This window comes from Atractosteus spatula, chromosome 6, assembly GCF_055471065.1.
Source record: "Atractosteus spatula isolate fAtrSpa1 chromosome 6, fAtrSpa1.hap1, whole genome shotgun sequence".
Classification (NCBI taxonomy): domain Eukaryota; kingdom Metazoa; phylum Chordata; class Actinopteri; order Semionotiformes; family Lepisosteidae; genus Atractosteus; species Atractosteus spatula.
The window spans coordinates 29,624,760-29,641,280 of NC_142711.1; the positions used below are offsets into that span (position 1 = coordinate 29,624,760).

Here is a 16,521-nt window from a genome sequence, read left to right on the forward strand (position 1 = left end):
TCCTGTGTAGCCTTATAAGTGTATAGCCTGTTGTTAAGTAATTACCACCCTAAAGATGTGTACCGTATGTGTTCCATCAGTCTCCTCATGTGTGTGTACATCCTGTGTTTGGTTTTGTGTGGTTTTGATAAAAGAATAAAACAGTCACTTGGTTAAGTAATCACGTCTCCACTAGTCCTTTGTCCTGAAGGAACCTGAATACGCTACAATATACTGTACACATATTTCTTTTTAGTTTTTCAGTGGTTTCTTGGTTTTATTGAACAGAAGTACAGGTGGATGTCTAATTCTAACTTTGCACTTTTTCCCTGCGTGCATTGCTGGGACCTTACTTTCCTCATGTCCATCTAGAATCAGAGTCACTTTCTCCCCTTATCAACCCTCCATTGAAAACAAGCGACCCTTTTCTCCTATGCCATTTGTGTATTTCCTTCAGTTTTTCTGATGTCAGCAAGCCTTCCAGACACTCCCGCAGCTTGTCTTCCCCTTGCCTTCCCTTCTCTCTCTTCCTAATCCCGCTTTCTCTGCTCTCTACTTTCCCCTTTTTTCTCACCGTTTCTGGTCAAACATCCAATCCATCTCGTCTATGTCCACAGCCCACTGGATCCAACTGGTCGCTGACTGCCACTGTGACCCACTGTGAATGCAAACACACAGGAGTCAGTCTGCACTGGATCCAAGCACCCTCAGTAATCCCCACACTGTACCTATCACAGGCAACCTAGGCTGCTGCAGTGATAGGTCTCCCCTATCATTCCCCTATCTCCCCTGGAACCAAACTGGAGCCCAACATTTATAGCAGTAGAAATAAAAAGTGTAGTGCTATTATTATTTGAAGAAAGTATTGCAATTTGGAGAATATTAAAAGGAGAACCTAATGTCAGAAAATGCACCGTAAGAGTTGTATGAGCTGTTATATTATACAATAGTACAGAATTAACACAGGACGGACTACGGTTGAAAACTTCCCCATTTCCCTCGGGTAGTCCCAAAGAAAAACGTCTGACTTAGATGTCCGGGTGTCCCCCTTTGTGTATACTGTACATCATCTTAACAACTCATAAAGAAGTTCTTTTTTTATTTTCAAAAGTAAAGGACGCGTTGCATTTTTAGTCTGTACAATGCAGTACTACTGAATTACCTTATAAACAATAATAATAAGTAGTTCGAACGCTCTCACACAATCTACTGTATACTGTAGTGACATAAGTAACGTTTTCTGATTAGCCGTTATTTATATTTTCTATATTATTTGGATTACAATGTGCAAACTTTGTCTGTTACACATTAAAGACAATGACACGTAATTTAAAGACTGTGGTACCCAGTTTTACGAGTTTAACCAAATTTCACCAAAGCTGTCATATCATTTGAGAGACGGGGAATATAAAAGCATGGCGTCTTCACGAGACTCCCACAACCTGAACAGGATCTTAAATCGCTCTTGTTCTGACAATTTGTGAAGCCGCTACTATGAATGATAATAATGCCTAGTAGAACAGAACGGGTTCATGTGAAATTACATCAAATTCCTGGAGTGAATAAATGAAAGTAATGATGGGGCAAGGCAATAACCATTGCGTGTTTCTATTGGATGAAACATTTGTAGTGCTTACAGCTGAAGCACTTAGCAGTGTATATCTATAGTGACAAAAGAGACACTAAAGGGTTTTCTCAGCGGACAGAAACTATACGAAAACATCCTGGGTTTATAAAAAGAGTTTTTTTTCATATCATTTTAAATTTTACACTCCACTTTTAACTATGGATGCTTCAATTTTCCAAATGTTTATTGGTGAATTCGATCCTAACTGCAGCCTCATTGATGCCTTTCAGGACACTTTCTATGAAAACGCGTCTTTTTCCTTACCGGATTTTGATGGTAGGGGGGGGTAAAACCTTTTTTTTAAAGGTGTGTTTTTCCCCCTAGCTTTGTTAATTATAAGGACTGACGCAACATATATGTTTTTCTTTATTTCTCAAGGTCTCTATTGCAATGCGACGACTGATGAAATTGGAACTTGCTGGCCAAAGAGTAGTACGGGTCGAATCGTAGAAAGACCATGTCCGGAGTATATTAATGGGGTCAAATACAACACGACGAGTAAGTCTTCACTACGTTTCAAATTACCGTATCTGTTTATTTAGTCCTACATCGGTAGGACAGCTGCTTGTTTTGCGCAAACGTCTTAAATTATGGTATTGAAAATGGTTATAATTAAAAACAGATCTATATATTGTAATTTAAATTTTTAATGCTGACTTGAAACTTGCGAAGTTCATTTTTTGCTATTTTTAAAAGAATTTCAAATTCCTTAAAATGTTGAACTTATGTTCGATAACTAAACAATTTCAGACAACAGTAGATGTTAACTGGTAAATGTAACATCGTTGTGATTAATTTTGTTATCAAATGAAGTCAGGTATTGCCATTCGGCTTTGGAAAATACTTCAAGTGTACCATACACTTTGAATGCGATATTGTCAAATTTGTCTTCACGTGTTTACAGCTGCTTTAGACAGGAAAAAAAAAACACGAGGAGCTGTCCATTTTCCAGTACTTGGACCAAAACCCCTAAAAGGAGAGAGGAGACAGTTGAATGTATACCAATACCCTTTTTAAAAGGGTATTGGTATTTTTAAAAATACAAGACAGTCTTAATTGCATATTAGTGAGGTAACACGACTTCAAAGTTTTTCTTTATGTTTTTAAAATGCACTGCAACTTTTGTTTGAAAACCACCTTTTTTACATTTTACATTTAGTTTTTTGTAGCAACAACAAGGCAATTGCGTTCAACAGTGAGTGATTAAGTAACAGTGTAACTGTTCGTATGGAAAGTTCAAAAACCTTTAGAAAGGTAGGAAAAACAAGTTGCATTACACTTTTTTCCAGACGTGAATCAGACAATCCTTCCTGACTTCACTTTAAATTCCTAATACAAAATACTATTCAGTTTAAAGCAAGATCCCGTTGGTCATTCTAATAAATTGTGGTAAAAAACGTCCATTAAAGATAAACTTTCTAACTTGGAATAATTAAAAATTCTACAGAAGAAAGACAACAGGGGGACAAATGCTAATGTGCATTATAACATTCAGCATCACTGGAGGTGATTCACTTCACTATTTTGCAAAACAAAATAGGAATGATGTGGCATCTGTACATTACTAACCTGAAATCTAAATAGGCTAAGGTTTTGTATATATATATAAGAGATTAACCAGAAATGTAATCAGTTTTTTGTAATGATTTACAATAAATATATATGTCCACACTAATCTGACAGTTTTAAAGTCTTGTGTTGTGGTTGTCATACTGTATATCAGTCAGGTGTGAACTGTGTAGAAACCATATTTATTTCCTGCTAAATGAGTTCATTATGTAGAATGCACAGAATGCAAGTGTTACAAGTGTGAAAAGTGATGATGTCCTAAGTTTGTGGTGGTAACATAGTCCTATATCCATGGATTGCAATTAATGCCTTCAAATCTTCAAATCTTAGTACTTGAGTGTAGCATATAGTTTGAGGCCAATGTGAATGTTACTGGACTTTTATAAGAAAACTGCAAAGTTCAGTTTTTTTCAGATGCAGTAACTGAGAAAACATATACTGTAAGCAAGTTTTAATTAAAGGATTTTGTCCAGCAGATATTCTTTCCTACCTTCAGTATATTTTACTTGGAAATTTTCTTTTCATGTTTTACCATCTGTCCTGATAATTCTAGATGTGACGTTACCTACAGACATATGGTATACTGTTCTCAGCAAAAAAGAGAAGAGTACCAAATACTCAGCCTAAGATGAAATACTCTCTATTTTCTCCAGATTTTCTCAGAATTTAGTTTTTTTTTATTAAAACTGTAGAGTGTGTTTGCTAAATAAGGTTTTATGCAAATACTTTTAAGCTTTGTTTTTTAAACATGTGTTATAGCACTTCATTTGTATATAATTCATTTGTATATTTAATGATTTAATGTGCTGGGAGATTGTGAAATGCCCACATGCATTTTTAGACATCTGTTACTATGATAATATCTTTTTAGCATTGAGATACTAAATAAATGTCAGAAAACATATCAGCTTCTACAGCTGTGTCTTATAATGTCAGATATTGTGCACCATGTCTGTATATAATTATTTTTGTTTCTAAGGATCCACCTGTCATATACTGTAAAGTGTTGACATATACAGTAGTCTTGCTGTGGGAAAAGATGCATCTATTATGTTACATCCACTGAGACTGTTGTTTTTTTTTTTACATATCTGCTTTGGTCTCGTAAACTTGTTATGAAAAAGTACATTTACATTGGTTTATCTGCCATTAATGGACATTACACTGAGAACACAAAGCATGCATTTACAGAAAGGATTGTGGGAATATGTAACAAACTACAGTACCCAGCTACTGTTTGTTGTTGAAGTCAAAACTCTGGCTTCTTTCAAGAAATGTTTGGAAGAGGACATTAGATCAATAAGATACTAAGTACCAAATGGGCTACATCAGCCGAATGGCCTCCTCTTACAGTATGTGTACCCTTAATTATAGGCTTATATCCTTTACTCTAAAGTTAAAAAAAATGAAACAGTAGTCAGCCTAAGATTCATAGAGTACCACCTCTTTGCATTAAGCACCAAATATTAGGCCTATGTATTTACCCCGCCAGCACTACTTTTCAGCACAAAATGACAGACAAAAAGTTGTTTTCTATTAATTTAATGATTTTTTAAATGCCTTCAAATATACATTTATAAAAAATAATTAGTGTATAACTGGTTATGATGATGTACATTGCAGGAAAAAACTTAACATTCAAAGAAAGTATAGGTTGCCTTTCAATATACTCTCACTGCGTGACAGTTTTATTACAGGAAAGTACTACTGTATGTTTGAAATCTGAAAAAATGTTTTACTTAACAAGACTTCAGAATGTTACTTTCATTTTTTGTACAAATGAAAAATTAATGATTTATTTAAAAGCATACTTGTTATATTAAGCTAATATATGCACTGTAGAAGTACTGTTTTATATTAGGAAAATTGTAAGGGTTAATTCTTGAAATGTCACCTCAGAAAACTTTTTAGCAACTAAATAATACAGTTGGACAGTTTGACACCACCACTGAATGTCAATGGATATTCAGTGTAGCAGCTACAACCATGGGCTCCATAAAGCTGGAAAGCTACTTTTTGTAGTACAAAATTTGTTTTGTGCACAGATCTATCTTGATTAACTGTTAAATTAAAACAGCAGTGTTTGTGTCTATATACATAACATTATTTTGTTTTCACTTATGGAGTACTAAATCTGGGGACATCTAATTTCAAATACAAAATTCTAAATTGTACATGAATAGAATTTGAATTTAATTCTGAGATAAAAACAGTAATGATCAGAGTCTGTCCATATCATAACATTTGTCTTAGGTAAAAAAAAATAGTTAACATAACATGTTCAGGATAGCACCTGAAGTTTTACATAGTGTTTTTGTAGTGACAAGGAACGCAGTAGTGAGATTCTATCACTCCTCTGCCATGTAGCTGAGACTTACAGTATATGGTTGTCATGACAAAGATACAAGTCAGTTATTTGTTTTTATAATTTAGCACACTAACTTTTTTTTTTATTTGGATGACATTTTTATTCAAAGCAACTTACACTTGCAGTTGTGTGAACAGGACTCTAAGCACTGCCTCAAACACACTTAACTATATTATATGGAAAAAAATGACTCCAGGAGGTAAACCCCAATGTCTTACATTTTAAATGTTTGTTTTACTGAATGATTTGGATGTTAAATGATTGACAATGTACTAGAAGAATTTTCACATCAAATTAAATAAATCAGTCCATTTGTATTTTCAATCCAAAATGTTTTATGGTACGTCTTAAGATTTTCATTTCATATTCAAATGTGCATAAGTATGATAAACAAAAATGTATACATTTTATATAGTGGAACATAGCCTTCACAAACTGTCAGTTAAGATATTTAAATGCAGAAATATAATTGAAATATCAGTATCTTTTTAAATTATTTTTGTTGTGTTTAATGTAGTATTAAACTGAACTTTACAGGCTAATGTGGTTGTGGGCATCTGTCTTGTTTTTCAACCATTTCAAGAGGGTTTATCCCTGCCTGAAAATAAAAAAAACTTAATGCATAAAGCATATTTATTTCTATTCACACTTCCACTTATGTGTGAAAAGAAATAATGAGAACCTCTTTCTGACAGCTTTTTCATTTTTTGTGTCTGATGAAACTAATTCTTTTGCAGCAGAATTTGCTAAGCTATGGACAATGAAATGTCACATTGCATGGCAGAAGCATTCCATTCTACTGCAAAGCCTTAATCCTTTGGCTGTTTTCAAAGCAATATTTCATGTTAGATGAGGATAATAGATATATTATATCCACAACTTACTTCTATTTTTCTGTTGCCTTCTTATTAAGGCATTAAGACAAGCACATTTATTTTGCTTTAAGGCTAAAAGGCTTATTGCTAAGCAAACAATTACCCCTCTTATGCTGGATGGAATATTTCATTATTTTTAACATTTCTGTCACAGTCCTGATGAAGGAAAAATCTGATGGAGTAAAATCTATAAGATATCTCAATCATCAATTTTAGCACGGCTGGTTAAAAATCTTTTATTTTACTCCTGTGTCATCTGGAGCTCAGTTTTGGGAAGATTTACAATATAAGTAATCAGTCATGTCTACATCAACACACTTTAGTACTTCTTGTCTAATACTTAGGTATTTTTCGCGAGACCTAAGTTCACATTCACCTCTATATGCTTAAGTGAAAATTTTGAAACTTTTTGAATCTCTGCAACCATTTTCTACCTAAAGGCTTACAAAGCTATTTGTAATGAACTATCTATACTGTTGCTGGTGCTTAATATTAGTAGATTTCATTTTTGTTCTTAAAAATACTAAAACTAAATATGGCACTTACTGTAGTTCCTAAAAATTTCTAAATTACAAATTGCTATAGAAAAGGCAACACCTCCAGCTGGACTTAAAAAAACAACAACAATTATATAGCCAAGGTTGCTTTTGTATAGTCACTATTTAAACCCAAATGTTTATGTATGTACAGTACAGTATATAAACAACATTGGAGATCTTGAATTATTTGCACCTCTGACAATCACAATGAACAATCAGGTGAAGAAGGCACCATGGCCGAAACATTGTGTTTTCTTTCTTCCCTTTTCAGCATGGAATAAACCTATTACATGTGCCTTAGTTAAGGCTTATGCAAGTTAAATTTTCCATTTACTCTTCATTTTATAAACAAAATAGTATGGGTAATGGGCAGCTCCATTTTTTTCAGTGGTGTTCATTTCATTCAGAAAAGGTACTGTTCACAAAAAGTAGAATTAGAAAACAAATGCAGTGATTTGTTTTTCAGGTGGTGACCTATTTTTTAGCTATAACAACAATTTACTTAAGGCTATAATCTGAAATTGACTGCCACATAAATCTTTATAAAATGCATTTCACCTGTGGTAAACTGCTTTGTGTCATCATTTACTGCATAAATATTAATGGATGCAAAAAGCATTTCCATAGGGGGCTTATAAATTCTTAACACTCCAACTTCCTTTTATGTTGGTGTCTTTCACATTTTTTATTTAAAACTTGAGAATGTGTGTTTTATCTCTTACCAGGCTTTTATTCTTATAAAACATTGGCCAACGATGCCATTCTGTGCCCATTATAAAGGTTTAACAGATACTCTATGAGTGAGTGAAGAGTGTCTATGGTTATGGCTCTGTCTATGGAGTAACTACAGGCATTCCATTCCAGAGAGAGCATACTGTATTTACTTATGTACTAAAGATGCATGCTTGCATTTTTAAAAATACTTTAAAGATCATACAGTAAATAATAGAGGGTATGGTACTTTTGATGATTGTATGTTTAGATGTGGGTGGCATGATAGTGCAGTGTTTAGCTTTGCTGCCTTGCAGTGCTGGGGCCCTGGGTTTAATATCTGGCTGATATTTGCATGGAGTTTGTATGTTCTACCCATGTTCATAAGGGTTTCCTTTGGATTTCCAAAGACATGCTGGTAGGTTAATTGGCTTCTGGGAAAACTAGCCCTGGTGTGATTGTGTGTGTTTGTGTCTGTGTGGGCCCTGTGATGGACTAGTATCCCATCCAGGTGTATCCTGCCCTGCTCCTGTTGCTTACCGGGATAAGTTCCAGCTCCCCTGTGACCTTTTATTGGCTTGAGCAGTTAGAAAATGGATGGGTGGAAGTTTAGATGTGGTTTTATAGTAATATATCATATGAAACCACTTGCCTTCATAATAACCATTTGCTTACAGCTATTAAAATGAATAAACCATTGAATAAAAGCTGGGAGAATAGCTGTCTGCAGTTGTGGATAATTTTTTGTCTACATTTAAAGCCTGTTATAGAGTTTATATTTCTTAAATTGGCAGAGAGTGAATTCCATAACTGTGTAGCAAGATAGCTAAAAGCACATGCCCAAGATGCTTTTACTTCTAAATGTATGAGTAAAAGGTGTGCCCCATTATCGAGCATAAAACCCTGCTTGGTACATAGGAAGTCATGAGAGATGCTAAGTATTGCAGGGATTTGGTGTGAAGAGTATTAAAAGCTACAAGTAAAATTTTGAACTGAATGTGCTGGAAGACACATTAGGACTGAGCTGATGTGGTCATGGAGCCATGCAGTGGGTAGGGAGACCACTGTAAAGACTATTCCAGTAATCCAGCTGAGATGTGATGAAGGCATGAACTAGGGGTTCTAAAGCAGCAATATTAAGAAAAGACTGAATGTAGACGTGTTTCTAAGGAGAAAGTAAAAGACTTTAGAAATGTCTTTTATTTGTGCATCAAATCAGAGCTCAAGACCAAACAAAGGTCCCCAGATTTCCTATAATAAGGTATAATTGTTGGCTACTGTTTCCAAGTTGTACTAAATGTAATAAATTAGATCCATGGGATTTATGTGTACAATACCTCCTCAGTTTTAATCATACTTAATTAAGGAAATTTGAGTTCCACTTGATCTGAGTTTTGCACACACCATTTGACAGACTTGAAAGGATTAGACAAAATAGAGATGTAAATCTGAATGATTTCAGCATAAAAATGAAAGTGTACACACACACACACACTTTTTTTGCATAATTTTCTTCCTAGTTGGAATAAAATATTAAATATTATAAATATAAATATATATTTATTATAAATATAAAATAATAAATATTGAAATACAAAATAGGTTCTAGGATAGAGTATTGAGGGACTCCTTTATCTGTTCTGTTTATCTTGTCTGTTTAGGCCAGATTATTATTCTATGTGATAAATAATTCTCAATAATACCTGAGTTTAGGGGGTTGACATATTAATCTTTATTGTTTGCATGCATGTCAAACTGGCACCAGTAAATGATTTAGTTATTGATATGATAACCTCTCCAATTTAAGCTAACCAGCAGCCATATCACCCTGCAACTCACAACTGCCAACCCACTAAAGCTAAGCAAGTGTGAGCCTGGTCAGTACCTGGATGGGAGACCTCCTGGGGAAAAACTAAGGTTTTGCTGGAAGAGGTGTTAGTGGGGCCAGCAGGGGGCGCTCTCCCTGCGGTCCATGTGGGTCCTAATGCCCCAGTATAGTGACAGGGACACTATACTGTAAAAAGGCGCCGTCCTTTGGATGAGACGTAAAACCGATGTCCTGGCTCTCTGTGGTCATTAAAAATCCCAGGGCGTTTCTCGAAAAGAGTAGGGGTGTAACCCTGGCATCCTGGCCAAATTTTCAATTGGCCCTTACCAATCATGGCCTCCTAATAATCCTAATAATAATAACATACCAGTATATCCTGTTGTGTATTTTCTTTTAATTTTATGGCAAAACCTGACCTCTCCTGCATAATAAGTAACAATTGACAGTCTGTAATGAGAGTATGTAATGAGAGGAATAGCTGTCTACAAAAAAGAAATGCTTAGTCCCTTAAAAATACAATTTATATGACAAAATGAGCCACTTAATTTCCTCTTATTTTCCAGTGTACATATAGTACAGTATAAATCCCCTTATTAGTAGGCTACATATAGTTCTTGTCTTTTCTTGTGTGAAATTGAATATTGGCAGGTTTTAGGTAAAGGGATCCAGAAAACATTTTAAAAAGGATGATCTGGGATGCCAACTCATTAATCTGTGGAATGGTCCTATTTTTTCTAAAGCTACTTAAATACTTTGTGTTCCTTTACAGAGTGAATACATTTTTTAAACTAAGTCAATTAGATAAATAAAAATTCTTCAAAAATCAATCTTTGTTATATTTGAACACCACCTCTTAAATGAATCTTTCAACTTGATAGTTTCTCTTGATAATTCACATACTGTATATGTTATACACAAAAGAACAAATGATACAGAAAATATGGTAAATATGAAGAGATTACCAAAACAGTTAAAACAAATTTAAAACAACAAATATCGAATGTTTTCTGTGTGGTAGTTAAATCATTGATCACTTCCTTCATAGAATTTAATCTAATGTCTAAACCAGTGCTATTTGTAACCAGTCATCTTCTGCATATAACTTGAATTTCATCACCTTACATCCAGTAAAATGGGTTAATCCTTTGGTGATTGGTGATTCCCAAAGAGAAGCTAAATTCATGAAATGATAGTGTGGAATATTTTGCCACTATTATGTGTTATGTTTAAATATAGTTATAAACTTAATTTGTGAGTCTCAATCTGTGTCTCTATCTAAATTGTGAATATACAGTAAACAGATTTGAACAATTTTTAAAACTTAGTGTAATGTTCTTGTAACTCTCAAATACTCATCAAATATAATCTATTAATTATTAAGTCTCCAGAGGTGAATGACATCTATGACTCTATACATATGGGATAATCCAGAAATGGTAGGCAAGAATAGTTTTGAATTGGATGAATCTTGGAAATGCAAAGAATAGAAAAGACAAGTTAAGACACAGAATTTTCCTTGATCTGGAGTACAGGGACTCCAAACAAGAAGGAGGTAGGCTAGGTCTGAACAAGGAATTGTGTGACAGTGGGTAATGTGGATAAGACTTTTAAATATGCTTTAATGAATAGAAGAAAAAAACAAAATTGGAAACATAATAAATAAGGAAAAACAAAACAACAAAAAACATTGTAACCTCTGTATACAAATCCCTACACCCAAGAAAAAAATAATCGAACATACTGTAAATGAACCAAACACCTTCCCAACAAAAACACTCTGCACAGTATTTATAGATTAAAAAAAACACTATATTTAGTACTTTCTCTATATAAGATAATGTGCCCTTACCAACAGAACAGTTGGGCAGGATGAGGTAGATTCTGTGAGTGTTACACAAGAAGGAATGGGTCAGGTAATAAATGTGTTGAGAGTAGGTGAGGGAGGGTGCAGAAGTGACACAAAGGTTTAGCATAGGATGAGGGAGAAATACGTCTTTGAAGGCAGAATAAGATAAAGAGTGAAAAGGAGGTAATGTGTTGAGAGGTTGAGTTTAAATTGATAAGACACTTGTGAATGGCTGTGAGATAGGAGATGATCTATGGATATCAGAGGGAGGAAAAGAGGAAAAGGGGGTGGGTGTAAAAAGAGCACAGTATTTTATCTGCAGCAACTGAGGGATGTTATAGAAAAATCTGGAAAAAAGTTTGATACAGAATTGGCTGTTTTCAGCTCTTTCAACTTTTCTAAAATACAGTCAAAGTTGCCAGTTTTACATTCACTATAAGATTGGCTAACAAAATAACTTAATGATCATTCCATGGTACATGACAACATTTATCATTAAATGACAATAGTCTCTGCCCCTGGACAAAAAAAAAAATGTTTTATAAGTTTAACGTGTCATATCTTTATTTTTTAATAGATATCATGAAATATAGCAATATGAACTCCTGTTTATATTACTTAATTTCTCAAATTTAAAATAAGGCTTCTTATACAGTATAGTTAATGCCAGCAGCCATATCACCCTGCAGCACTCAACTGGCTACCCACTGAAGTAAAGTAGGGTTGAGGCTGGTCAGTACCTGGATTTACCAGTACCTCCTGGGAAGCTATGGTTGCTGCTGGAAGTGGCAGCAGCAACCATAGTGGGACTAGTGTGGGGAGCCCACCCTGCGGTCTGTGTGGGTCCTAATATCCTGGTATAGTGGCAGGGACACTATACTGTAATGGTTGCCATCTTTCAGTTGAGACATTAAACAGGTCCCGACTCTCAGTGGTCATTAAAGATCCTCAGGCATTTCTCAATAAGAGTAGGTAATTAGGTACTGTAGGTAGTTATCCTGGTGTTGAGGCCAAATTTCACCCCTCGGCCTTTACTGTGGCCTCCAAACTGTCCCAATGTATGCACCCCATCCAAGATGTACCCTGCCTTGTGCTCATTGCTTGCTGGGTAGGCTCCAGCTTCCCGCAACACTGTATGGTATAAAGCGGTTTGGCAAATGACATGACATGACATATAGTGAATACTATAAAGAGTGATGCTTATAAAAAATAATATTTTCTTTTGAATGTAATTTTAGAATGTTTGTCACACACAGGTTTAGAGGTCAAAGTCAGCAGCATTTTCCTTTACTTAGCTGTTGGACTTTTATTTATTTTAGAGGTTTATGGAATGTGACAGCTTTAGCCTTTGAGGTATTCAGAATGCGTAAAAGTGAACAAACAAGGTTTGTTAGTGCCATTCAAAATGAAATAAGGTAATGTGGATTCATTACTATGGAATCTAAACATTCTGCTGGTGTGTACTCTATATACAGTGAATTACAGTGCAATTAGCAAGTTGAGTTACCAGTTTTATAATTAAAAATTTAAATATGAAGAAAAAGATTTATGGTTTCCCTATAAATTTGAGCCCCATTGTGTTTTTTGAGTGTGTACAAGTACATGTGCAACACTTCAAGCTGCCAAAAAATAGATTTGTGTGAAAAACTATGGAGAAGATTTTCTAAACAATGGATAATTAACACTATAGTAGTTTTGCTTCAGTCTTACTGTCGTGCTACATAACTGTAATTTTCAATCTGCTTGTATTGTTATACAGTTTCATTTTAATGCAGTGGAAATTGAGTTGTTATGGATAAAATATTTGTGAACATTTCAGATTTATTTTACACATCATAACAGTTTTTAAAAAATCTTAAATCTGCCATAGAAGTACAACATAAGGCATCATCTAAATTATGGAGTTATTTTTTTAAAGGATCAAAAACACAGATCTTTGAAAAAATAACTGCTGGACATATTTGCTTGTTTACACAAACTTAATGCACTATACCTGTAGAATAAGGATGGTACACAGTCCCACACTGAGCAATACATTTTTCAGCATGTACAGATGCCTTTCAGCATGTACAGATGCAACTATTCAAAATGCACGGTACAACCCCGTACCATGCGAAATTACCCACAGTTCACTGCGGTGTACAGCGGTATGTGATTTGGCTGGCCAAAATGACTGACAGGGGCACTCGTGGTGCATTAGTCATTAGTGAAAAGATTTAATCATTTAATCTCTTTACTGTACATGTTTTAATCTGCTTAGTATTGAATATTAATATGGATTTATACAACTAAAGGGACATTTTAGTAGCTGAGCATAAAAAGAAGAGGAGCAAAACGTGTCTGAAGGTCATAAACGATATTAATTTAGGAACATAAACATATTATGTAAACTGTATATGGCTGGTATTGGTACACACCAGTATCCCACTTTCTTCTTAAACATTTTAAGCAAAGTCTTTCATTCGGTTAAATACTGTGGTTATTTTGGAAAAGTTTTTACGTGCTCCTTCTTACTATATTAAGTTTATATACTTTGTAAAAAGTTATAATGTTTTAACTTTTTCTGTGAATACTTACGCTTGCAATCTCAGTAAAAAAACGCATATTTTTTAGAATTTGATTATAGGGAATATAATATGAAATCGCGTATCTAAAGAAATTAATAACAATACAATTATATTCATGAAGCTCAAATATTTATATAATAATTATTAATATGTTAATATGTTTATGTTCCTGAATTAATATAGTTTATGAGAAATCTCCGGGAAACCATTATAGGCATGGTGAATCGGACATTCTCAAAACTTACTTTGTATGATTGGAAACAAATACGTGATCAGATCAATGAAATGCTTAGAAGAAAGAAGCGCTCTTTTCCTCTGGTTTAACAGTCTGTGCAGCAACAAAACAATCCGTTTAAACAAGAGAGTGGTGTTACTTTTTGTCTTCTTGTGTCATAACAGTTAAACTTATGCAGACGGTTACAAAGAAAGTGAACCACGATAATACTTTGAGCTTACAACCTGTCCAAGGTCATTCAATATTAATACTATTAGTAATATCTTCTGTAAAGACTTTGATGCATAAAATATTTCTGCATAATTATAATATTTATGATGAAGGTAGAAGGTTGTGTACTTTTGTCCATCTGAGCAATCTTTTTTTTAATAAAATATACTGACTTTTTAATATATAATGATTAACATGCTGTAATACACAGTTTAAATTATTAAAAGTCTAAAGAATATACAACTTCAATTCTTAATTGGAAAAAGATTGTTCCTCAGCAGTGACCGGGATCCGAAACTGGGCATTTTCTAATGACAGCTCAAATGCTGTACATGAGACGTTAAGCTTTATTAGCTCCATCTGGCGGTTTTACAAGGTAATTCTGGATACTATTATCATAACTGTGGTATGAAATTGTATGGTGCGTTATGATGTGTTATGACGCAGCACGCCTACCGCTTTTTAACGCAGCGTACTCTGCATTTTTTGAATGGCTGGATCTGTAATAACCACATACCAAAATGACGTAAGGGAGGGTTTAGTGCTGATTGGAGGATAGATATCCCACATTTGAACTTGCAGTGATATCTATGCAGGAGTCACTGTTTTATGAACACAAAATCCAGAAAGCAGTTTTTTTTTTTCACACAGACTGGGTATCCCAGTCACAACTAGCTAAATGAACCAAAATCAAACTCATATTATTTATATTAATTTATCAATGATTTATTTAGAGTTCAGCCCATGCTTGGAGTATGTGCCTTTATGAGTTGAGATCAGCATAAACATTTTAAAATTCTTCCTTATAACATATTGAGATGTCTGTTTAGAAACATTACATAATGAGATAAAATGCCAAATTACTATAATACATTTTGATGCTCCAGGAATCTGGGCACCACTTTGGGCATGGAACAGGCACTCACAGTCTGTTGAGGAAACATTTTGCTACAGTTTTACTGCAGTTTTCCCTCTCACACTCAGAGAATTGTGTAGTTGTTCAGCCCCCTCGATGGTGCAACTAGGACTTGAGACATAAACTCACTTATTTTTAATACTCAATCTGTTTGAGCTTGTCTACTCTCAACATTCTCTGAGCCTCAGTCTTAGAGCCTCGTACTTCTAACATAACTCCCTCCTTGACATTATCTCTTGCACTGATTCTCCTAAAACACTCAAACATTCTCCCCGGCACACCCCTTAGTCCTTTCTGTGACCTCATCCAAGGTCATGTCACTCAAGGTCCGAGTCCTTGGCTTGCAGACTCTTAGATTCAGCAAATCTTGCATCCCTGGTTCTCACTCTCACCAGCTTGTCCATTTCTGAGAGTCACAGTGGTAGATCCTGAACTTGGTCTTTCCAGTTTGGCAGGACTGACTCTACTACCTTCTTTACCTTACCAGTGGGCCGACATGGCAACAACCAGCGCTGCTACTCATCGTGAATCTTCCCTGCATCTCAATGTTGTGCCTAGGGGTTTCCCGTTATGGTTCCAGTACCTCGCCACCAGAAGCACTGATTGAGAGCGGGACTTCACAAGAGACACATCCCACACAGACAGCTTTGTGAAGCCTTAGCCAATTGCAGAGTGACGAGTGTACAGTACCTAGGACTCCACTCCTCATTTCCTCAGCTCTATACTGTATACTCAGTGCTCCTATTCACTTCAGTGCACAATCGTGTGACCTCTTATTTGAACTCTGGAATATTACTTTCCTGATTACTTTTCCTGATTCTTGTATCCTGTTTCTTGCTTTTTTCCTTACTCTTGTTCCTGTTTCAACTCATTGTCCTATTTATGTTCTTTTTCCTTCCATTGTCGTTTCCAGGTTTCTCTGTGTTTCCGTTTTCCTATTTTTCTCTTAAATTGCTTTCCTGGTTTGCAGGACTTTCTCTCTCTTGGTCCCATTCTCTCTCTGCATCTCCTCTATCTCCTGGAGCCTATCCTGTTTCTTGTTCTCAGATATGGCCCTTTCATGTTCCTCGATCTCACACCTGAGTCAACATATGGTCTCTCTTGGACTCCCACTCCTGGAGCCTTCAGCTCCGTGACTGCTGGCTTGCTCACTTTCTGCCAGTCAGTCCTCAGATTTGGTGTACACCTCCAGCTGTTGATTTCTCCACATGCACCACCAATTTTAACAATAACTCATGCATCATGAGTTAT

At 35.1% G+C, this 16,521-nt stretch overlaps 1 protein-coding gene across 1 annotated transcript; it reads left to right on the forward strand.

The window, feature by feature from the left end:
• The first annotated feature begins 1,764 nt into the window (after positions 1–1,764).
• Positions 1,765–15,877, forward strand: LOC148832736 (corticotropin-releasing hormone receptor 2-like). The gene is made up of 3 exons (XM_088918139.1): positions 1,765–1,882; positions 1,985–2,104; positions 15,666–15,877. Exons 1-3 carry the CDS (start codon positions 1,765–1,767, stop codon positions 15,875–15,877), a joined length of 450 nt encoding a protein of 149 aa, XP_088774265.1.
• Positions 15,878–16,521: the final 644 nt, after the last annotated feature.